Genomic DNA, 21,397 nt, shown 5'->3' with positions numbered 1-21,397 from the left:
TTGCGCTGAGCCGCTCTGTCCCTGTTGCTCTTCTCTTTGTCTAAGTGAGTCTCTTTAGCTCAGGTACATGCTTCAGGGAAACGACAACAAGACAATCAGAATAAACTCCCAGGGCGAGCGAGGGGGGGAATCTGGACGGCGTTAGTGTTTCTCTCTTGCCTGTTCCTTTCCCTCTTTCTCTTTCACTGCTCCCTGACTCTTCACTCTACCTCTGCTCAAACGCCTCGTCTCGCGACCGCAAGTCTTTTTGGTGCAATTCTTGAAACAGCAGATGTTGCTCAAGAGCGTCAGAGAAGGACAATGCTGAAAAATAAATAAATAAATAAATAAATAAACAAATCCTTTACCATGCTGGTGCCAATGTCAGCTGGGGAGGTGTATTGGAATAACATAGACAAAAAAGAACTTATATCATTTTATATATACATTTTTTACATTTCCAGGTGAAAATTCTACAACTCTGTTTCAGTGGAAACAGGAAATTTCAACTATTTGAAAACACTTTGACTCTGTCTCCATGAAAACAGGTTAAAGGCTGTGTTTCAGAGTTTGCCTTTTTCCTCCTCCATTACAAAAACGAATCGTTTTCAGCGTTTCTGCCATTTCCACGAAAAGGGACATTGTTTTCGAAAACGTTGAGCAAATGGTCATTTCAGCATTCGGGACAGTGTCGGATGTGCCTCACCATCGTCAGACGGCTGCGTTTCGGTTGCAGTGCCGTTCAATGCATCGCTAAAGTTCACCTTGGGTTTTTGAGGTCTGCGGCTCCTTCAGCTGGTAATACCATCTGCTGGAGCTGCTTGAATATTTAGCTCCAAAATTGCTTCTCTAACCTCTGTCACTGCCCAAATATCTTCTCTCTGTATCCCAGATGAGCACTCTTCATTGATTTATTTCTGAAGCGCTTTGTCTTCCTCCTAAATGGAACATCATCAGCCAGGCGCAGTGATAATGCACTTTCTCCACCCCTGCTCTTCCACTCCTCTCGCCGTCTTTTATCCACTCTCGCTGTCATTTTCCCGAGCGCGGTGATGATGCTCGGCAGGCGTACATGGATTTGCACAGAAGCAGACAATAAGGCAGATATGAACCGTTACGGCGTTGCACCTTGGCAGTTTGCTACACTTTCTGCCTGACCCCCGCGGGGCGACGCAGAGCGCCGGCGAAATTAAAGCTCCCGCCGGTTAGAGGGCCTCGCTCTGGCTACTTCTTTTCACACTTGGGCTGCTGTTTGTGTGTGCGTTCGCGAGCTGTTTTGTTGTTTTTCAGAGCCAGATGGAGGAGGGATGTGGGGCCAAACATCAGGGACTCTGGGAATCAGCGGGACGCTGGCGTGTATGTGTGCATTCGTGCCTCTTTTTTATGTGGGATCATCACCCCTGAGTGCGTTTCCTGAAGTACAACCCGAGTTTTGAGCTTCCCATACAAACAAGCACACACAAAGACGCCCGCACAGTGGGTAAGCAGGGCAGTGATTGGGCCTCAGCTGCTTCTTGGCGAGACCTACTGGGCAAAAGGGAACCGGGCAGGATTCATCAACACTTCCCTCTAACAAGCTCTGCCTCTATCTCCTGCAATCTGCTGATGAGTAACAACAGGGAAGGGAGAAAGACGGGCAAGCAAAGGGAGGAGAGCGTGGGGAAGGAGGCCGCATGAGGAGAAGCAGGGCAAGACGACCACAAGGTTTAAATTGAAGTCAAACAAAAGCACAAGAAACCTTCATTGGCAGAGATTACGGAGAGGGAAGGAGTGTCGGCCATGTTCTGATGTAGGATATAGGCCTGCATGACAGGTGGGCCACCTAATGCCGAAATTGCCTTTGCTGCTGAGTGAATAAAACCATCAATCTGGGGAAAATTGGACCCACTGCCAAATCATAGGAGGTAGTTTTTAATTGGCCAAGATATTCTGCTTGAACAAGATCCAGACAGGACTTAAATCATACAAGGACCAACAGGTGCCATTAATCAGTGGGTATCTGGGGGAGCGATGGACACTGCGGTGAAGAGAAGCAGGTGTAAAACCCTTCAAATGTCAGATCTGCTGGAGGTTTATTACAGCTCAGGAACTGTGTGGACGAGGGAGGAGATTCGATTCATTTGCTTCCCTCACAACTGGAAAAGATCTAATTGAAAACTCAATGAAACATCTGGGAGTTCAACTGAAAGTCGCGTGTTTGTCGGTGCCAGACAAGGTGAGAGGACCAACAGCTCGAAATATATGGAAAATATATGGACAGCAGCACCGGAATACTGGTACCTAGAGTCACTCCGGTCAGCTAAGAACAAGAGACTGAGGCTGCATTTCACACTGACTCACCATAAGATGACAAAAAGGATTTCATTAGTTTTAATTTATTACTTGCAGATGGCCCTCTCAGAATTTGGTGTGAATTAGAATAACAGCACGGCTCCATCCTGCCTTTGATCAGCTGATATGATCGAGTCAGGAAGATTTTCTTCCTGCCATTTGCGATACCGAGGTTGGTTGTGAGACGTCTTCCTGACACTGAACCCAAACTGGAACCAGCAACTCGCCTCACAGGTCTCGATGAGTAGAAATGGGTCATTCTGACTCCGAGACACTGTTTAGGTGATCTAATGTAAGTGTAACTATCTATAACATTACTGATGATAATGACTGATGATAATTAAAGTTCTATTGACGTTTGCTACATTGAGTTTCTAACATGAGGAAATACAGTCAATAAACACTCCTTGCTGTTGCAGACATGCTAAGAACCCACTGCTCCATGGAGCCGTGATGGAAGCTCATCCCATCGTGACAGTTAAGAGGAGATTTTTCCAACTTTACTGTTTGTGATTTGCTCCCCACCAAGTGTTAAAATCAGTGACGACTGCAGTTGGTCGCCTCCCACTCACAGCAGTGCTGAGGCTGAGCGGGACTGTGGAGGAGTCACTGAGGTGAGAGCCGAGTTGTTCACTGCTAACCCATGTATCCATCATAAAGACCAATCTGAGCGCGCGCCTGCCCTCCCTGACAGTAAATCCACTTTAATGTGAGACCGTTTGCTTGTGTGTCCCCTCCCCGGTGACACCGCTGTCATGTTCAATGCTGAGCCCTGGCACTCTTTATTTATTTAGCTGCTGAGATAGAGCACAGCATGACAGGCTGCAGAGAGCTGAGTATCAGGCTCCCTCGCCGGTGCAGCAGCTCAGGTGCAGACTCGTCCTTCCTTCTCACGCACCCTCGGCCGGTCGGCGTTAGCCGCCTTTTCAATCTCCGATCGCTTTCAAATAATTAATGGGCTGCATAATCCTCGCGCACTTTCTATTTTTTGGATGACCCAAGCCGCCGCCGCCGATTTCCTCTGCTGAAAATGTCCCGGCTGCGTGGGATGAGAAATCTCTGGAGGCGTCGTCAATTTACCTCCATCTACGCTCGCTGTCAGAACTCTCATGTAGCATTTAAGTCTGCACAGACTGCTGGAAGAACACTTCCTGGATTCGGCCCTGCTCGTGCTCCTGCATCACAAGCAGTTGTGTAAAAGTCAAGGACCGGTCTCTGATCTCGTTAAGCCACTAGCTGGAGGGAATATTCACCCCGCGCTCATTACGGACTCCTCCCAGACCAAACTCCGATCGGGAACCGCGGCTCGGCTCGGCTTATTGATGTCCCTACAAGAACTCTGTGACCCTGCTTGGATTATCGCAGCGGCAGCAGATATTTGTTACTGTAGCTCAAGTCAAATATCAGTCGGATTTGTTACTTTTGTACTGCAAATGTTTTCTGAACGGGCTTAATGTGAAACACAAATGAGACTCGGCAGTCCGGTGCAGTGAGCGCCGACAGCACACAAAGACTCACCTGGCAATGCTCCAGTCGGGCTCGATCCTCAGCACCGTGGGGTCTTCCGTGTAGTTAAACTTGACTTCTGGGTTTCTGAGCTCGGCGTCGTCGATGTCTACCAGCACTGAGGCGCTGCCCGGCGCCAGCCCGGCAGGCGTGACGCACACGATCTCACGGGCGTTCCTCCTGGACAGACGGAAAGGACGGTGGTTTAAAGCTGGAATCCTGTCTTTTTCATGGAGGAAGTACAGAATCCTGTGTTTGCTAAAATTCAGCCTGAGTGAGTCGAATCACTTTAAAACCCGTCATAATCTAGCGAGAGAGTAATTATTTTCCTGTGCCAGGCCATCCCTTTAATACCGAGGTCCAAGATAAAGAGTTGACAAATGACTCCCGTCTGTAATTACTAATGTCTTTTTTCCAAATCCAATTAATCTCCAGCTTTTTAAATCGTAATGTAACCTGCCTGTTTGATGAGATAAATCTGGCAGCTACCAGTGTGCTTCAGCCCCGAGGACCCGACCAAGTTCAGAATTCCACCAACCGAACTCAAGCACTGCTTGATAGACACAGAACTTTGGATCAACTTTGGATACAGTCTGAAAGGACGCAGTGCGACGCCTGGATGGACTGAAACCCCCTTTCTGGGTCTCTGCACACCAGCTCCACATGTGGTCTGGAAATGAGGTGTTCAATGGAAAAATGATGAGGGAACTCGGATTTGTTGAGAGAAACAGTTTGCTTGAACTGACTGAAAATAATCAGATCGTTTTTTTTTCTCTGTTTTCTGATAAATGAAACTTGTCCTTAAAGAAGTGGAAGATGATTTTTTTTTTAAAGTAGCGGAAATCAAAAACCAGGACTTCAAACTCATGTTTAATGAAGTCCATCGACAGTCACAAACACAGAGGGAAGGACAGAAGTGTGTGTGAGTGTGTGTGTGTGTGTGTGTGTCTGTCAAGGCTCACTAGTCCCAAAGGCAAAATAACATTTTGAATTGCAGTCTGGAGTGCAGTCCCCCACTCGCTGCATTATCTAATATGTATTTAGCACAGTTGAGTGGTGGCTGCATTTCTGGGCCATGACTTCACAGGGGCGATGCATGTGTGTATATATATATGTGTGTGCGTGTTTGTGTGTGTGTGTCTGTGTGCTGCGCAGCCTCCATATACCACAGCAGTCACACAGAGAGAGCGAGCGGGAGGGGATGGAGAATCTCTGCTATCAGCACCTCGCGAGTTCTCCCAGCAACCGTCACAAGACGCCACAATCGCAGCCACAGCGTTCGGCTGTGACAGATAAAGACGGACTCGAGGTGAGCGAACAGCCGCCGCCAAGTGGAGTCGGCAGGATTACGGCGAGGAGGCTGCGGCGGGGAAACGACTGCCGCTGCCACATCAAAGCTGGCGTACGGTTTGCTTTAATGGAGCTTAGTTGCGAGAGGCTAATCCATGCATTTGACATGCAGGCAACTGTGCTGATAGTTTGGATGTTTTTTTTTTTTCTTCTTCTTCGCCATGCACAAGATTAGAGAAAGCCTGTGTGAGTGCAGACAAAGAGATGCAGCATGTCTGCAAGCTACAAACATGCTCTCAACACAAACAGTTGTTAACCCACACACACACACACACACGCACAGCAAGCTAACCTGACACACCGATTACACGCTCACATGTGCATGTAATATCTTTATGATAATAACATTTTGAGCAGAATAAACAAACACATCTTCAAACAGCAGATCCTGATTTATGCACATTTTTTTTTACTGACCATAACTTCAGTCATCGCTCTAAAATCGCTTGTGAACTCCTTTGTCGAAGTCTTGTCTGAGTTCAGTCTTTTTGTGGTTTTCGGGTGTGAATTTATAGGAAAGAAAAGAGGTTCTCACTTCTTGAAGTAGCACGGCTGCGGTCCGATGCTCACAGACACGTAGCTGCCCGCGTTGAGGTAGCTCCCCTCGATGGTGACGCGAGTCCCGCCGGAAATGGGCCCCTGAGACGGCTGGATGCGGGTGAAGTAGGGCGTCTGGAGGAACGACAAAGGAAGACATGGTGGGAATTTATTAGAAATGAGCAAAATACGCCAAAGTCTCGGAATTAGTCTGTTTATGTCATTTATAACCAAACCAAACATGTCATCTGGTTCTGATATAGATGATCAATATCTTAGCATTAACAGCAACACATCACCTTATTTCCAACACTGCCGATCAAAGAACTGACCCAGTCAAGAGCTTCCCGGGTTCTTACCACAAACGTGAACGGCCTCGGGGACAGGGCTCGGTAGTCGTTGACGCAGTCCCTCACACACACCTCCACTTGAGCCTCCTGGACCCTGTAGCCGGTGGCGTCGTTGAGCAGACACACTATTCTGCAAGAGGGAGACGGTTTATTAAATCCAAACGCTTCTGTGTTTGTCATTTTCATAGATTGGGTTTTGCAAATTTACAGATGCGTGCCTGGAGCAGCGGTGCAGCGCGAGGCGAATGCGACCACAGGAGGCTTTATTTGGACGGAATACGGACAAATGCTACTACGATGTTATGTCGGGATGCCGCGGACGACGTGCGGAATAACTGACGTGTGCGCAATATTTGAGTAGAGATCCCCTCTCTCTCAACATGCATCATTTCCCAGCTAACTGCAGTACGGACAGATTGTTTGATCTGGCTGAACTCCATCCCTCAGCCGTGTCGGACCCCGCAGAGGAGTAAATGTCACACAGAGAGACGCAAAAAATAAAGGAAAGAGCATATGCAGGCAGCAATGGAGGGGAAAGGCAGATGGAATTCACAGACGAGCGTCTTTCTCTGCTGCTGAACGAGGCTGCACCGACACCCGGGATGTGTTCCGGCGTCGGGATCGGTCCAGACGAGAGAAGTGATCACACCAGCAGTGACACAGAGAAAAGCCGTCCTGTGAACGTACCTCTCGGCGCTCACGTACTCCTCCTCCACGGGCACGCACGGCACCTTCCCCAACCGCACGCCCATCTGGATGTCTCTGAACTGCAGGCCCAGGTTTTCCCCCAGGATGGTGACCCGGGTCCCGCCCTGACGAGGCCCCGTCTCAGGAAACAGCTGGAGGACAAGCGGAGGAGGACAGCAGTCAGCGAGGGGACGGGCGGAGAGGAGGAGGAGGAGGAGGAGGAGGAGGAGGAGGAAGACACCGTCAGCCTCATGATTACCGAAGTTTGGCCAAACTGTGACATCTGCTGAACTTTGCTCTCCTCCCACTTCGTCTTGTTTTCTGAAAATGATTAACTCATGCTATCAAGCTAATAGGCTAACAACTTTTAGCAACATGGATAAAGAAGCAAAGCTCGGGGAAAATGTTGCAGCTTCACCACATATTGTGCTGACTCATGTTTTTATCATATAGAATTAAAAAGACCCTCTTGGTTTGAAAAAATGAAAATGAGCTGAAGAGAGGCCAACAACAGCAGCAGCGCTGACACGCGGGACCGAACTCTGCCTAATTGAAACTTATTACGGCGGCTTGGTTTCAGCGACGGGGGCCGCGGCGGCGCGGCGCTCAGCCGCATCGCCCCGCCATAATGTGATTTATCTCGCCAGATTATGGCGCGTAACGGGGACAGGTGTGGTGTGACAAAACAAATATGGAGACTGATGGACGGTGGCTGTCATCAACACACGCACACACACACACACACACACTGCGAGAACACGGACCTGCACACACAGGCACACAGACAAGCGTAATCCCTAACAAGCTTCACAAGGTAATTATGTGTAATCTGCCTATTGCCCTGTTCTCCGGCGCTGCTCGGCTGGGCTGACAGCACGATGTGGAAACACAAACTCAGCCGCTGTCGTACAGTCTGGAGGCCAGACGGAGTGTCTTTATTTTCTTTTAATGCTTTCAAATAACTATACATTGAATTCTTCATTCATGTCCAGAAACACTCAACGAAGATTCAATGGGTTTAGAAAAAAATGGGCTTGTAACTGACTCACAATACCATTTTTGCATTAAAACAGTTGGGGATTGTTGCAGAGCTGCTGTCTCTCTTTGGCCCAAGCAACCATGGGCGTTAGCTTTACCAGTAAGAAACAACTCTGTTACTAACTGATTAAACCCTCGATTACTGGAGGACAAAGAAGAGCCAACCATTGTTGATAAAGTTTCTCTCTACGTACAGATAATAGTTTGAATCCACAAGATCCAAATGAAATAACAGCCTCACAGAACTGTTTGTGTGATTTCTTTTAAATGAACTAACATTCATTAAACGCTGATCAGAAAGGTGAATCTACTGACGTGACCTGTGATTCACAAGTATTGTCTCACATTTCATTGTTTATTAATCTTCTAAAAGATGAGATAGTGGCATAAAATTGCACATCTGAATTCTTAATCTTCTTTAAATCCAACGTAATCACCTAATTACTGTTTTTAAATGAACCTGATCCTCATCTTGCCAACAGAAAGACAGATTGCCAGAGAATCCACAGTCTGGAAGATATATCATATTGGAAGACAAAAACAAGAACAGCCGTACAACTGGAAGCGTTTCAGTGAACTACAAAAGAGACAAATTAACTCCGCTTTAACCTTCACCAATATGGACGACGACAGCAACATGTTTAAAAAAGATAATCCTCACAATGCCTGAATCCATTAGTATGGAGACTCCAGTGCCGTGTCTTGGGATTTACACACAGAAAACCACAAACAACAGTATCTGTGGTGAATTAGCAGCGCGGTAGACGGAGGGGGGCAGGGGGGGGAGCAGTTTGGCCGGGGATAATGCTGCCTACTATTTGGAAGCTGACTCACGTTGGAACCTCAGGCGCCGGCAGAGCCTCGCCACTTCGGTCCCACAAACACAATGGCTGGTAAACACTGACCAGAGCGAGCCGCCATTAAGCTCCAGGGTACGATATGGACGGCAGATGTCAGGGTGTGGAAATGGGGCTTCAGATGGTTTGGGAAGAATGAAGCCATGATACCACAAAAAAAAAGAAGAAGAAAAAAAAAGAGAGAAGGCCTTGTATCCCAGGGCTGGGTGGCTGGCTGATATGAACACTGGCACAGCCACAGACAGAGGCATCGCAGAGACACGCAGACGGGAGCTGTTAAAGGGATTACCACTATTATCTACAGGGGTATTCACAAAGAGACCAGTGAAGACGACCGCAGCAACCTATACTTTCAACGCCATGATCACACATAATAACTACCAGAACAGAAGAGAGAGCTTCACAGCCGCCTTTATGTGGACCTCATACGTCGACGTGTAACGATATGGCACTAATGTGTATAACCACCACGGACGGACAATGGCGTCTGCAATACATAAAGCAGATTTTAGACGGTACAGGGAATAACAGTTTGAAATGCACATTAGCTGGCATTCAAACATTGGAGACTAATGGTCTCCTGCAAAGTGGCCTTCCCTGCATACAAAACACAGCTTTTGTATGTGATTGCACTTAAAGTGAAGGTAGATTTCTCAACACGGGAGCTAACTGGAGAGTCCAAGAAACCCACAATGCTGGAGGTGGAACAAACAGCACAGCAGTAGATTATTAAACTCCAAGTCTCAACTAATTGGGAGATCTGCACTCCTTTGGCTTCTAGCTGAATGTATAAATGCTAATTCATAAGCAAAACCATTGTTAGAAGCTGAGTTTTATTTCTTTTTACTGAATTTCACAAACAAAGAGCCTTGGTGGTCGGGCTCATTTAGAAGACACTGCGGAGAAAGTAACGGTGGTCCTGCTGCAGGTGGAAGAGGCAGAGTTCTCAGATAGGGAGATCTGCTAAATTAATTGAATTTCCATGTTCTCTCAAAGCAGATTCAATGTAACAGTCAGACAAATGGGCCAAAGTTGAAGTCGTGAGAGAACAATGTATTCAGTTCATCCACGAGTCAGGAAAACCAAAAGACGAGTGGTAAACTGTTAGCGTCCACAATTATCCATAATTACAGTAAAGAATGAATCAAACACATGAATGTTGGTGCTGGGGAAAAACTGGAGGCTACATTTTGATTAAAAGAACAAACAATACGTAGAAAACAACAATGCTGCTTTCTACAATGAAACCAAACAAACAATTTTGTCCATTCATGAATGTATGAATGGATGGAATTCAGTCCAAACTCTGTCTGTCACCATGTCTCCAGCTGAACTGGTGTCTGTTCTGAATGCTGATTGGACAGATCTCCACTCCTCAATCTCACCTCTCCAATCAAGAACTTTAGATCTTTCACTGTGCTTGTGCAGGAAGCTTTGCAGCATCAGTGAACAAGCTGATCATACTGAAGCTACAGCAGCAACGAGGAGCCTCACACACAGGTGGAGTTCTGCGAACGGGGACGGACAGCCGGCCCTCGCTGAGCCTGCGGGCCCGCAGAGACGCCACAGCGTGGAAATGGGACCTCAAGCAGCTCGGGACTCATGAAGCAGTGATTTGACAGAATGGTGGAACGTTGAGGAACAACACCCCCACCACCAGCGCTCACTCCAGCGCTCACTTCCTGGGTTGTGTAAAGTGCAGACTCCCTGAAGCTGGAAATGGACCCCCGGCGGTTTGGACAGATCAACCTGGTTCAACGGAACCACATTCAAGCACTAACGAAGAAGCCAGAGGACATAAGAGAGCAGAAATAATTGTTCTGCGCTCAACTGACGGCGAGGCCCAGAAGGGCTGGAGGACACACACCCGTCTGCCAAACAGTAACCACTGGACTCTGGAGCCGATCAGCTGACAGCAGGACATTCACAACGACTGGCAAATTCGCTTTTCCACACTTATTCAGTCTGACGCTGCTTTTTTTTTTCTTTTTTTTTGTGGTTGTGAGGAATTAGATTTGTTTTAACCAATCGATTGATTTACCAAGCTGCAGTAACCAACAACTACACAGGAAACATTCTAGGAAGACGAAAACTCAATGTTTTGCCGTCACACCCTCAAAACTACTTCACCATGAAGTTTGCAATGCTAATCTACAATCATATAACACTTAATATTTCAGGGAAATAGATCCATCTGATGTTATTATGTTAAACCTCAGTTTCCCGGTTCTTCCAAACAACACTGATCAGGAATTCACTGGAGGCGAAGTGCTGCTCGTCGCTCCGCGTTACTGGTCCAACCACATCAGATGCCGGCGGTTCCAGCCGAGGTCTCAGGACAGTTTCCCGTCCATATTCTCAGCGCGAGCGTCCAGTACCCCGGCTATCCAGCTGCGGTTTGAGCTGAAACGGATAGCATGCGGGGCGGCCGAGGGCCAGCAGCCGTCAGAAACTGGAGAAGACGTCCAGCGGAGGGCTCAGACGGCGATCCAGACATTCTTGGCCACAGTGTGCACAATTATGTTCAAATATCTGAAACTGAGCACTATAATGGGTGGAACTTAACACAAGCATCTTTTTATTGGAAATTCAAGGGAATTCCTCACTTAGTTGGGAGAGGAGCTGTGAAGATTTTTAGTACCATAAGTATCATAGTACCTAAACCACACATGCTGTATTTGGTATTTCTTTTAGTAACACACGGTTTGTTTAGTTTTGTTCATAACCTGTGTGATCATATATGTCTGCCAGGACTGACTCACAGAGATGCACTGAATGTCTTAGGACTATAGAGTTTTAGATTTGATTCTGATACACAGATCTAGACCAGCTAACACATCTAAATGATGACTTTGCCACCCCTGATCTAAATGATGGATTGAATTTCACTCTCAAAACTGTTTTTCTTAAACCATCAGTATTTGTGGAACCGTATTGAACTTGATTGCCTCTCTTGTGCTCCTCAGGTGGATTTACATTCAAACTTTTGTGTTTTGTTCTCATAACTGACTTCAGTGTTTTTAAAGTTAATTATTTCTACTTATAAATTTTTCACAAGAAAATCCTAATTCATCCGTGTGTCCCATAATGTTTTCCTTACTAGAATCAAGCAAATTCCACCAGTAATTTAAGAGAATCAAGACATCTGTCAACACAATTGAGATGCAATTCGCTTTTCTATTTCATTCTTTTTACGTTTATTACCACCAGCTTCACGCCACATATATGCCTGCTTCACTATATAGAAACACATCACTCTGGCGCTCGCTTCCATACACACACACCGGGCGTGGATGCATAAACATTGATAAACAGGTCTGCGCTCATGTCCACATACATTTCCAAATGCATATTTAATGCATACGTTCATGGTGACACATAGCAAAACAGGCTGCCACGAACCTGCAGACGTCTGATGCTTCATCCGAGCTGTTCAGGATGCACACGGTGCACAAGTCTGCAGCCACAATCTGATCTTAGTCTGGACTCAAATTCAATTTGGAGAATAAAATCTTTCTTCAAATTAAAGTTTTAGGTCATAAAAAAAGTTCCTGGACACTGATCTTTTCAATGAATTCATCACAGAGTTGCTGCTCTGAGCTCTGCATCGTCTCCCTGGTCCAGAGAACCAGGCTCAGTTTTCCACGGAGAGTCAAACTCAACCCAGAATCAATGGACTGAAACAAGTCAGCTGTAACTCAAACCCAGCTTACATTGGAACAGCTTTGTCTGGAAACTGATTCGTCTCGTGCTGGAACAGGGTTTCCTCATTTTGTCTTCAGTCAGTACTTAATCAGGAAACACTTTTCTCTTATTGTGGATGGTTATTTTGGATGGTTTTAACGGACGACTGAAAAAACTCAAGAAAAGTTTAAAAGATGTCAAACATGACACCGCAGGATGTTCTAATACACTTTACGTAGCTTTTTTTTTAACATTAATATGTGTAAATGAGAACCTGTGTATCAGTGAGATAATCTGGATTAATAAAGGTAAAATAAAGATAATTAAAGTTTTGCAAGATTTATGTAAATTCATTTAATCTCTTTAATAATGATCGATGAATGAGTTTCCACTATCAGTATTTTTTCAGAGGAAAAACTGGATTAAATATCAGTGATAACCGAACCTTCACCGAGTTAGTTAACCCAAATCTCACCCTCCTGCAGCTCCTGAAAGCCGAGCTGGAAAAACGAGGCAGGACCCAGACTGATAAAGCAAAAGAGGAGCTCATGAATGTGGTCAGAGGGAGTCGAATGCCGGATTTTGACCCGACAGTCTCCCACATCACTACAAAGACATCCCTTCAAAAAACAAACAGTTGGAGGAAATGGAAAAAAAAAAAATAAACAAACTTTCACGTGGCTCGGCCCCCCGAGGCCCAGCTTGATGTAACACTGAGTAATAATACCATTTCTGTGCCAAGGGCAGGCGCAAGGTCCCAACATGTGTGTGTGTGTGTGTGTGTTTTTTAATAGCAGCACATTAAAGTGGAGCAGCTTTCATTGGGGGTTCAGGACACGTAGGGCTTTTGTGACCACGGGGGCTTCAACAAAGAGGGCTGACGCAACCCCCCCCATCAAGGTTTGAGCAGCCTTGGATCTCCACGGGTGACAGTACAGTCTCCGGGATCTGACGGGATCACGGCGTTGCTCTTCGGCGCAGGTGATTTCAGAACCGGATCACTGGAGACAGTTTTGATCACAGGAATTTCTTTTTGGTTGTTGTCAAGAGCTGATGTTGGATTTATTTATTTTTCCCCTTTTCGCTTTCTTCCTCGCAGCGTGACGTTGTCCTCGACAATACTCTTGACTTGTACGTCGTTCCCTCGACAGCTGCAGAAATGTATGCAGGGTTACGTCTTTTTTCTTAATAATTTATTTTTTGTGAGGAATCATTCACTGAAAATACCCAAAAGAACTGGAAGAATGAAGCAGAAAGATTTCCCTAAACTGAAATCCATAGAATGAAAAGCGGGGACATCGAATCCCTTCAGACACTGTGTGGTTTAAAAAGGGAGGACAGGTCTCCTCTGAGGGAACGGCAAGAATTTCAGCACAGCACTATTCTCTGACTGGTCAGGGAAATGCTTTTACACAGTGAGCTTTTCAGAATAAAGCTTCTTTGATGCACCTGACTCCCCAAGACTTTTGTTTATGGACTGTATTGTGACATTTTGGATTTTCTGATTTCCTGGTTTGTGTTTTTCTGTTGCCATATTCACATTTATTTGCTGTTTCACTCATGTTCAATAATGTTCTCCACCTTCAGTGCTCCATCCAATCACAACAAGCGAGCCAACAAACACAGATAAAGTGCCAACTCTAGCAATGCCTTTCTTGCATTAAAATTAATGACCTAAAAGTAAGCAGAAACAGGTCTGTTTGTCTCATCACTCAAATACCAACAGTTCAAATAAAACTCCGGTATTTTAACCTGCGGACTTCCTGCTCTGTTCATTGCTGTCAGACAGTGAGGGAAGGGAAACATCTATAACCGTGTAACATTGCACCTGTTTAGCCGGTGTGTGTACTGTTGATAACGGTGATTAAAGAGCGCGGTAATAGCAGAAAAGCTTTTAAATAGAGAGCGCGGCGGTGCTCAGGCTTTCAGTCCAGACTCTGTTGACGTGGCCGGGTTACGGTTTGCTGTGTGATGACTGAGCACAGCGCAGAGTTCAGAGCTCCTGCTGCTTTTCCATCAGGTCTCACTGCAGCATCGAACTCAAACTTTTCTAACTCCAGACACTAACTATTCCACAAAGAGAAACTGTTCTTCTAGCACTTTCAGCTCCAGTGCAGGTTTTTAGCCTTATGGCAAACATTTGACTGCATTTGGTGCATTTGTGGCCACTGAACATTGCACTGGATCTAAAATTGGATGAAAACCTTCCCTACAGGCTACTCCACTGTCGCGCTACAGCAGAACCAAATCGTCTTACCTTGGTGATCTTGGGGTGTGTGCAGCGGCTGTTCCCTGACGTAGCATGCATCCACCCTCCGCCCTCAGACAGCTGCAGTGGGAGGTGGGAATTCCCTCCTCCGGTGCACTCCTGCCTCAGGGAGCACTTCCTGTCCTGGACGCACCAGCCGCACTCGAACCGGGGGTCGGCCTTCAGGCACATCCCACAGCTGTCCCGCAGCGCCCTGCACTTGTACAGGTGAGCTGGAGTGAAAAGACAGAAACAGGGAGTTCTAAAGGAGGACCCAGGAAGAGGATTAGCATTTTAGCAAACATTGTTCACGGCTACAGGTGGAAAAAGAAGGTCAAGGACAAACTACTGAACCTACTAGCAAAGGCTACACAACATACAAACTACTTTAGATAAAATGGAGAAATGCTTCAAGTTTTACTCTCTGTCCCACCATCGTAAACCACCGTGACGAATGCGACTTCACCAGGATACAGCTTTTCATATTCTTTAGTTGCAATTGAGCCATTTTAGCTGTTCTACCTAGACTCCGGCTGTTTCCAGTGGTTTTAACTGCTCAAGAAGTTTCAACACAACTTTTTCATTGCTTCTTTCTAACAAATTGAACAGATCGGAAAACCAGCAAGAGGACCGGACCAGTAAAACAGATGTTGATATTTACTACAATTGGTAAAGAAAATCACTCCAATCTCAACATGAAGGCAATTCTAAAGATACCTTTTGGTGAAAAATACAGTAAAATATTCCAAAAACGTACTTAACGTACATCCCTACAGCTGCTGGATTCTGCCTGGCTTTGAGGCTAATGCTAGCATGTTAGCTTCCATGGCTGCATCATCGATGTCTCAGCTCAGGTCTCAGTGTTGTGTCGTTTTGTGTTGTGTTCGTTACACTTAAGAAAGTTTCCACATTCTGTTAAATACGGAAATAAAACACAACTATTTATTTGCACATTATTTCCTGAAACCTTCGGGGAGCCGCTACAGACGCGCTAAAGAGCCACATGCCGACTCGGTTACATGTGTCAACTTCTGAGGGAATTTCATTATATGAAACATTTTTGAAGAAGGGACAAGTTTTATAAGTTATTAATGTGAAAGATGGTAGGTAACAAAAAAAAAAAAGTAATCAGGAGTTTGTGTGTCTGTGAGCCTGAGCGAGAGCAGAGGAGCAGCATAAATGAATGTTAATCACCCACAGAACACCTCAAACCTTCAGTAGGTGATTATTACCACTCGGAGGCTGTGACGATGAGAAAATAACTGTTTCTGCAGATAAATAGCAAGAGGTGGAGAAAAAAAAGTGAACAAGCCACCTTAGAGGGATATCACAGAAATTAATTCAACAGGTAATGTCTTCAGACGTGCCAAAGGGGAAATGGGAATTTATGTTTAAAAAAAAAAAGAAAAACACGTTTCCTTCAACTCTGCAAAGTGGAAAAAGTCATTAAAAGTGAAAAAAAAAATGAATAAATAAGTAGATAAATAAATAAATGAAAGCCTGGTACACCTGAGAAGGAAGAGAGGGAGATGAAAGGAAGTGAGGAGGAGGAAGAGGAGGGAGGGGACGTTTTTAGCTGCGCTTGTTAACAAAACAGCAACAGTCGCTGTAATGAATTTAAAGATGGTGTCGCCCCGCGAGGCCGGGAAGAAAACAAAGACGGGGAGAGAAAAGCGGAAACGGAGGAGATAGCGGAGTCGATGCCGTCGTGTTTTGTCATCTGCTAATCGCCGTCATAATTATCTCAGCCGACGCTCCGCCGCCAGAACCTGCAGGCAGGTCTGTTCGCCGCCGCGCCGGTTAAACCGATCTGAGATCAGGTGGAGTGGAAAAACAGAGAGAAGCAGAAAGGAAGAAGAAGAAAAAAAAAAAAGCAGCATCAGAGCGTGGAGGAGTTGGTGCCGACAGACGGAGGCCGGACTTCAAAGCCTCTCCCCGGATCCATCTGCCCGCCGCCGCCCTTCGGCTCGGCTCGGCCTAATCTGATTAGCCACGGCTCGGCTTAAAAAGTAGCGCCACGCTAATTAATCTGAACCAAATGAATGATTTAATTAACATTAACATCTCCGCTCAGCGCCGGGGCAGAGTCGGGCCGGCGCCGCAGACGGATAATGCGGCGGGAGGAAGACGGCGATGGATTAATGGAGGAGGAATAGGAGGAGAGGGCCTTCAGGAGATTTGTGCCAGTGACGACAGTTTTATAAAACATGTTTTTAAAGAGTATTAGACCTTTAACACTGAGAATTACACAGAAGTTATCTAATGAGAATGGGTCTTCAGTGAAGCTTTATTGTTAAATAATCTGCGAGGCGTTGATGAGGCTGTTCTGTCACTAATGACTCACGTCTAACCTTGATAGCTAGTTTGGTTTTTAGCTTCTTTTTTTTTTTTTTTTTTTCTTTAACACACCAGCGGCCTTGGATGCTGCCTGTGAAAACTTTCTACTGCCCAAAAAGTCAAGTCCTGCTTCATCACTGCCACAATGAGAGGAACACAGACGTCAAGTTCACACTGACTCACTGGAACTTAATATCATTGGGTTTCACACTGCGGCGTGTCGGAGGGCTGGCGCGGTGAAAAACACACGACGCAGGTGCAAGAAGAAGAAGCAGTCAGGAAAAATCAAAAGACTCAACTAAATCACGACAGATTTCAAAGGAAAAAAACAACTCAACCATACTGCTGTAAAACATAATTTTTTAAATACTTTTCAAATAGAGTTCATAATCTGAGCTTCAAGTTTGCATAATTTTTTCCATAATTCACAGACAAAAACAGATTGTTTTTTTTTTTATTTGCCAGTTGAGGCCAATCAGTTTTTTAAGCCTCCTCTCTGTAATCTCACTCTGTTTCTGATGACGGCAGCACAGGAACGTCCAACAACAGTGAAGGTTCTGGAAGTGATCTGACGAGAACTTACGTCGATTTAATCAGACTCGCCTAAAGCTTCACGCCCGTCAAATTTTCCCGCATCTATTCCCAGCTTTGTCCATAAAATGTTCACAAGATTCCTAAAATATCTTTAATCATTCAACGATGCAAACAGGATGAAGTCACCCAGCTGTGGTTTGAACGTTACAGTGGAGATGTTTAAAGGATAATGAATTTCACTAAACTGAGACAGATATTGGCCTACATGTGAGGGAAAATATTGAAAGACACAATAGATTCTCTTTCAGGTTACACTATATTCAATTTAAACCATGATGAAACATTGCATTTTAGAAAAAGAAACATCCCATTCCAGATGTTACACTGTAGTAATCCTGATTATTCCACTCAAAAGAGAAAAATATTTACTTTGCAGCGATTATCTGATGGAAGAACAACGTCCATCACATCTACTGTAGATGTCAAAATCCCACTATAGGCTCAATCGCCTTGATTGCATAAAGAACAGGATTATTTATTGTTGTGACAGCGACAATACATCTCCGCATACACAATGTTTAATCCCGACATGGCAGGAGAACTGGGTCACCAGCGCGAAGTAACTAATTTCGTTTTAATCTGCTGAATGAACTGTTTGTTTGACATTTGATGAAAATGAGGTTGAATGTGGCACGAAGCAGGTGAGGCTGAAAGAAAAAACGGCAGAAGAGGAGTGAAGTAAGAAAGTGTGAGTTAATCTGACTCCGCCGAGACGGTCTGGAGGAAAGAAACAGTATGACACACTTGAGAGGGGGACTTGTATTATCTTGTGTAATGGGACGTCTAAAATCATTAGCCTCCGCCAACCCAATGTATTCCACTTGATCAGGAATTTAGAACTGGTAATTGTTTTCCACTCCGTGCGCAAATAGCGATTAAAAATAATAAATGCCATCCCTCCGTGTCGCTTTGGGTTTTTCTTTATCAATCCCTCCATTGGCGTCTCCCACCCCCCCTCCGCCATTACACGGTGCATTTATCAGGCCTGTCATCGGCCCGTCGCTCTTCCTCCTCATCCGTTCTCCTGCCGATCGCTCTCTCGCTCTCTGTTTGTTTATCTTCCTCTCCAACATCCATCCCTATTAATTTCTGTGTTGGATGTTTGTTTGCTATCATCGTCGCCTATCAATCACTCCCCCTGCCTCCATCTCTCTCTCTGGAAGACGTTTTTTTTTTCTTTCCTTCCAAACAAATGATACACTTTCACCTTTTCTCTCTGACGCCTGTCAGAAAGGAAGCTGATTTCTTATGTAAGAGGGGAGAACGGAATAAATAGTGCCCTTGCTTCAAGGAAACAGAAAGAAAATGTCTTTATAAGTAAATAAAACAAGACATGAGAGGCGGGTTTGGTTTTAAGAACTCCGCATAAGTCCTCATAGGGCGAATGCTTTGGGCACGGCATTAAAACTAAAACTGAAATCAAACTTGTAACCTTCCAGTTTATCAGCTGCAGCAGTGTCGCTCAGTAAAAGCAGTGAAAGAAGAGGCTGTACCTTGGATGTTGAAGGGGTTGTCGATGACGAAGTGGCCGTTCCACACCACCGACAGGTCCACGGGCAGGTCGCTGATGTCTCCGCCCTCGTAGTCGTACTAGCAACCACAACCAGGCAGGAAGAGAGAGAGAGAGAGAAAGAGAGAGAGAGAGAGAGAGAGAGAGAGAGAGAGAGAGAGAGAGAGAGAGTGAGAGAAACTGCTGATTTCTGATTTATAATAGAAGTGCTGCAAACTGGGAATTGTGTGAGATATGGTTTCATTTGCATGATGATTTACCGGCGACACAGATCCAAGAAGGCATCCATGCATAAACACATCCCCAACGCTCCCACCCCTCCAAAAAACAGACATATTTCATAAATACACACGGAGGAATAACAGATGGGGTTACAGCTGAGCGGGCGTGGAAGGAGGGGGGGGGGGGGGGGGGGGGGGGGGGGGGGGCTGACGAGGGGGAAGCGAGGGGATACGGACATAGATGAGGCAGTCAGAGATTGAGCACTGGCCGTGTGTGTGTGTGTGTGTGTGTGTGTGTGTGTGTGTGTGTGCGCTTTACACATTTACACATGAGCTAAGTGGTGGGACGAGGGGAAGGCAGAGATAAGATATGGGGCGGTTGTAAAGTGAAATTGGCATTTCCAATTTGCTCGCTGACACACTGGATTTGGGAGACGGGACTCGACCATCCCGCATGGGCGGCACAGCCTGACGCATGCACGCACGCACGCACGCACACACACACACAGTACAGTAGGAACTTTTCTCCTCTGCTCTAAAGTCGATTGGTTCGTCTCTATGTGAACACTATTTTGGAAAAACAGAAGATTCTGCACAGGCTGCTGAGCCTCGGGTGACAAACTCGTCATCCTTCTGCTTCTCTGAGTGACTCAAGATACCATCGAGTGGTGCAAACCTGCACTGCGAGGCTGAACATGCTAAATCACACTGGAGAACGTCCTGACTCGGTTACTACTTGCACTAAATCTGACAGAGAAGTGTCCGAATAAATAAAAAATATGGAATCTGTCGAGGTCAAGCAAACTGCTACTTATATAGTTTCATTTACCTGCGTTAGTTTCCATGATGGGATCATGAAAAGCTGGGCTTGTAATTAAAAACTGAAAAGCAACATATTACAGTAATATGGCCTTTTATATTATATTCCAAAAGTAAACAAGCAAACTGGTTGACTAATTTTCATTTAGTCTTAACAATGGATTGTAGAGGAAAATGACAAATCATATTGAAATATTAGATACACCGATTACATGCATGTAAAGTCAAGGATTTGAAAAATATTTTGAGATCTGATGTTCAGGATGATATTTTTGGAAAGTGTTTCACCAGAGAAGTGAAAAAATCACATTTGTAAAAGTAGTTTTGTGAAAGACTTGATTGCGTTTTCAATACAATGGCTCAGCTCATTAAGACTCATATGAAATGCAATTAATGCAAGTTATCAGGTGTGTGAAAGACACATCGCCTATCCAAACTGGGCTTTGAATCCCTCCTCAACAGCCTATCTGTCATATCCTTTTCTCTCTTTCTGTCCCCAACACAAACCAGAAGAGCAGGAAGTCTGGTTCTACAGAAAGGCTCCTCCTCTGGATCTCGGGGTTTTTTCTTTTCATCCATTTCGTCTTGTGGAACTGTTTGGTTTTTCTCTGTAAATAACTGTGTTGTATTTGGCATTATGTCAGTGAAAGTGAACTGAATTGAACTAAATTGAACTGAATTTAATTGAATTGAATTGAACTGACATTCAGCTTTGAAACCATCACAGTGGCGTTCACAGCTCTTAACGCAGGTCTTGATGTGGGAAGATAAAACAAATATTCGGAGGCTGGCAGAAGTCAATGCGTTACAAAACTGTTACCTCTTTAGCAAAAGGTTCTTTCAAGGTTAATAAACAGTCCTTACATTTATCCTCACTTCTTTTTAAAATTTGCCAGGCGTGACGTTAGACATCAGCAGTTTGAACTGCTGGAAAAAAACTTTACTTTTTCAACCCCGTCACAAGACTAAATGTTGGCAGTCACCAGAATACTTCCAACAAAAAGGGGAATGTTAAAACTCTTTTCTGGGAATCATAAGACCTGTATCTACTGATGCTTTTTAGTTTTGCAGCTAATTAATGACATGAAAACAGTTTACTCTGCTACTTAGACACAGATCAGAGAGGAAAAGATCAGGCTTTCCTTTGGTTTCTTTGATAAGTTTTACAACAGCTTTGACCAAGTCTTAAATGACCACTTCATTCTCTATTTACACTTTATTTATCTTCACGTGGTATTGTATGTCTGAGGTACCTCAAGGTTCTGTTAGAGAAACACGATTATTCAGTCAGAGCTGAAAGAAACTAGAACTGGATATGAACTATGTATTTTAGTTTTGGCCTTTGACAG

General features: G+C 45.1%; 1 protein-coding gene across 1 annotated transcript in view; it reads right to left on the bottom strand.

Annotated features, from left to right (window-relative positions):
• The window catches only part of plxna1a (plexin A1a), a 235,418-nt gene that overhangs the window by 53,948 nt on the left and 160,073 nt on the right, over window positions 1-21,397 (bottom strand). Inside the window, exons 10-15 of the mRNA XM_030118875.1 lie at window positions 18,992-19,088; window positions 14,577-14,800; window positions 6,741-6,892; window positions 6,063-6,183; window positions 5,702-5,838; window positions 3,829-3,996 (exon numbers count right to left, since the gene is read on the bottom strand). Of these exons, the coding sequence (XP_029974735.1) occupies window positions 3,829-3,996; window positions 5,702-5,838; window positions 6,063-6,183; window positions 6,741-6,892; window positions 14,577-14,800; window positions 18,992-19,088 (899 nt within the window). The remainder of the gene's footprint in view (window positions 1-3,828; window positions 3,997-5,701; window positions 5,839-6,062; window positions 6,184-6,740; window positions 6,893-14,576; window positions 14,801-18,991; window positions 19,089-21,397) is intronic.

Source organism: Salarias fasciatus, chromosome 20, assembly GCF_902148845.1.
Source record: "Salarias fasciatus chromosome 20, fSalaFa1.1, whole genome shotgun sequence".
Taxonomy (NCBI): Eukaryota; Metazoa; Chordata; class Actinopteri; order Blenniiformes; family Blenniidae; genus Salarias; species Salarias fasciatus.
Note: the sequence above shows the minus strand (reverse complement) of the source record. Positions and strands in the feature narration are given on the sequence as shown.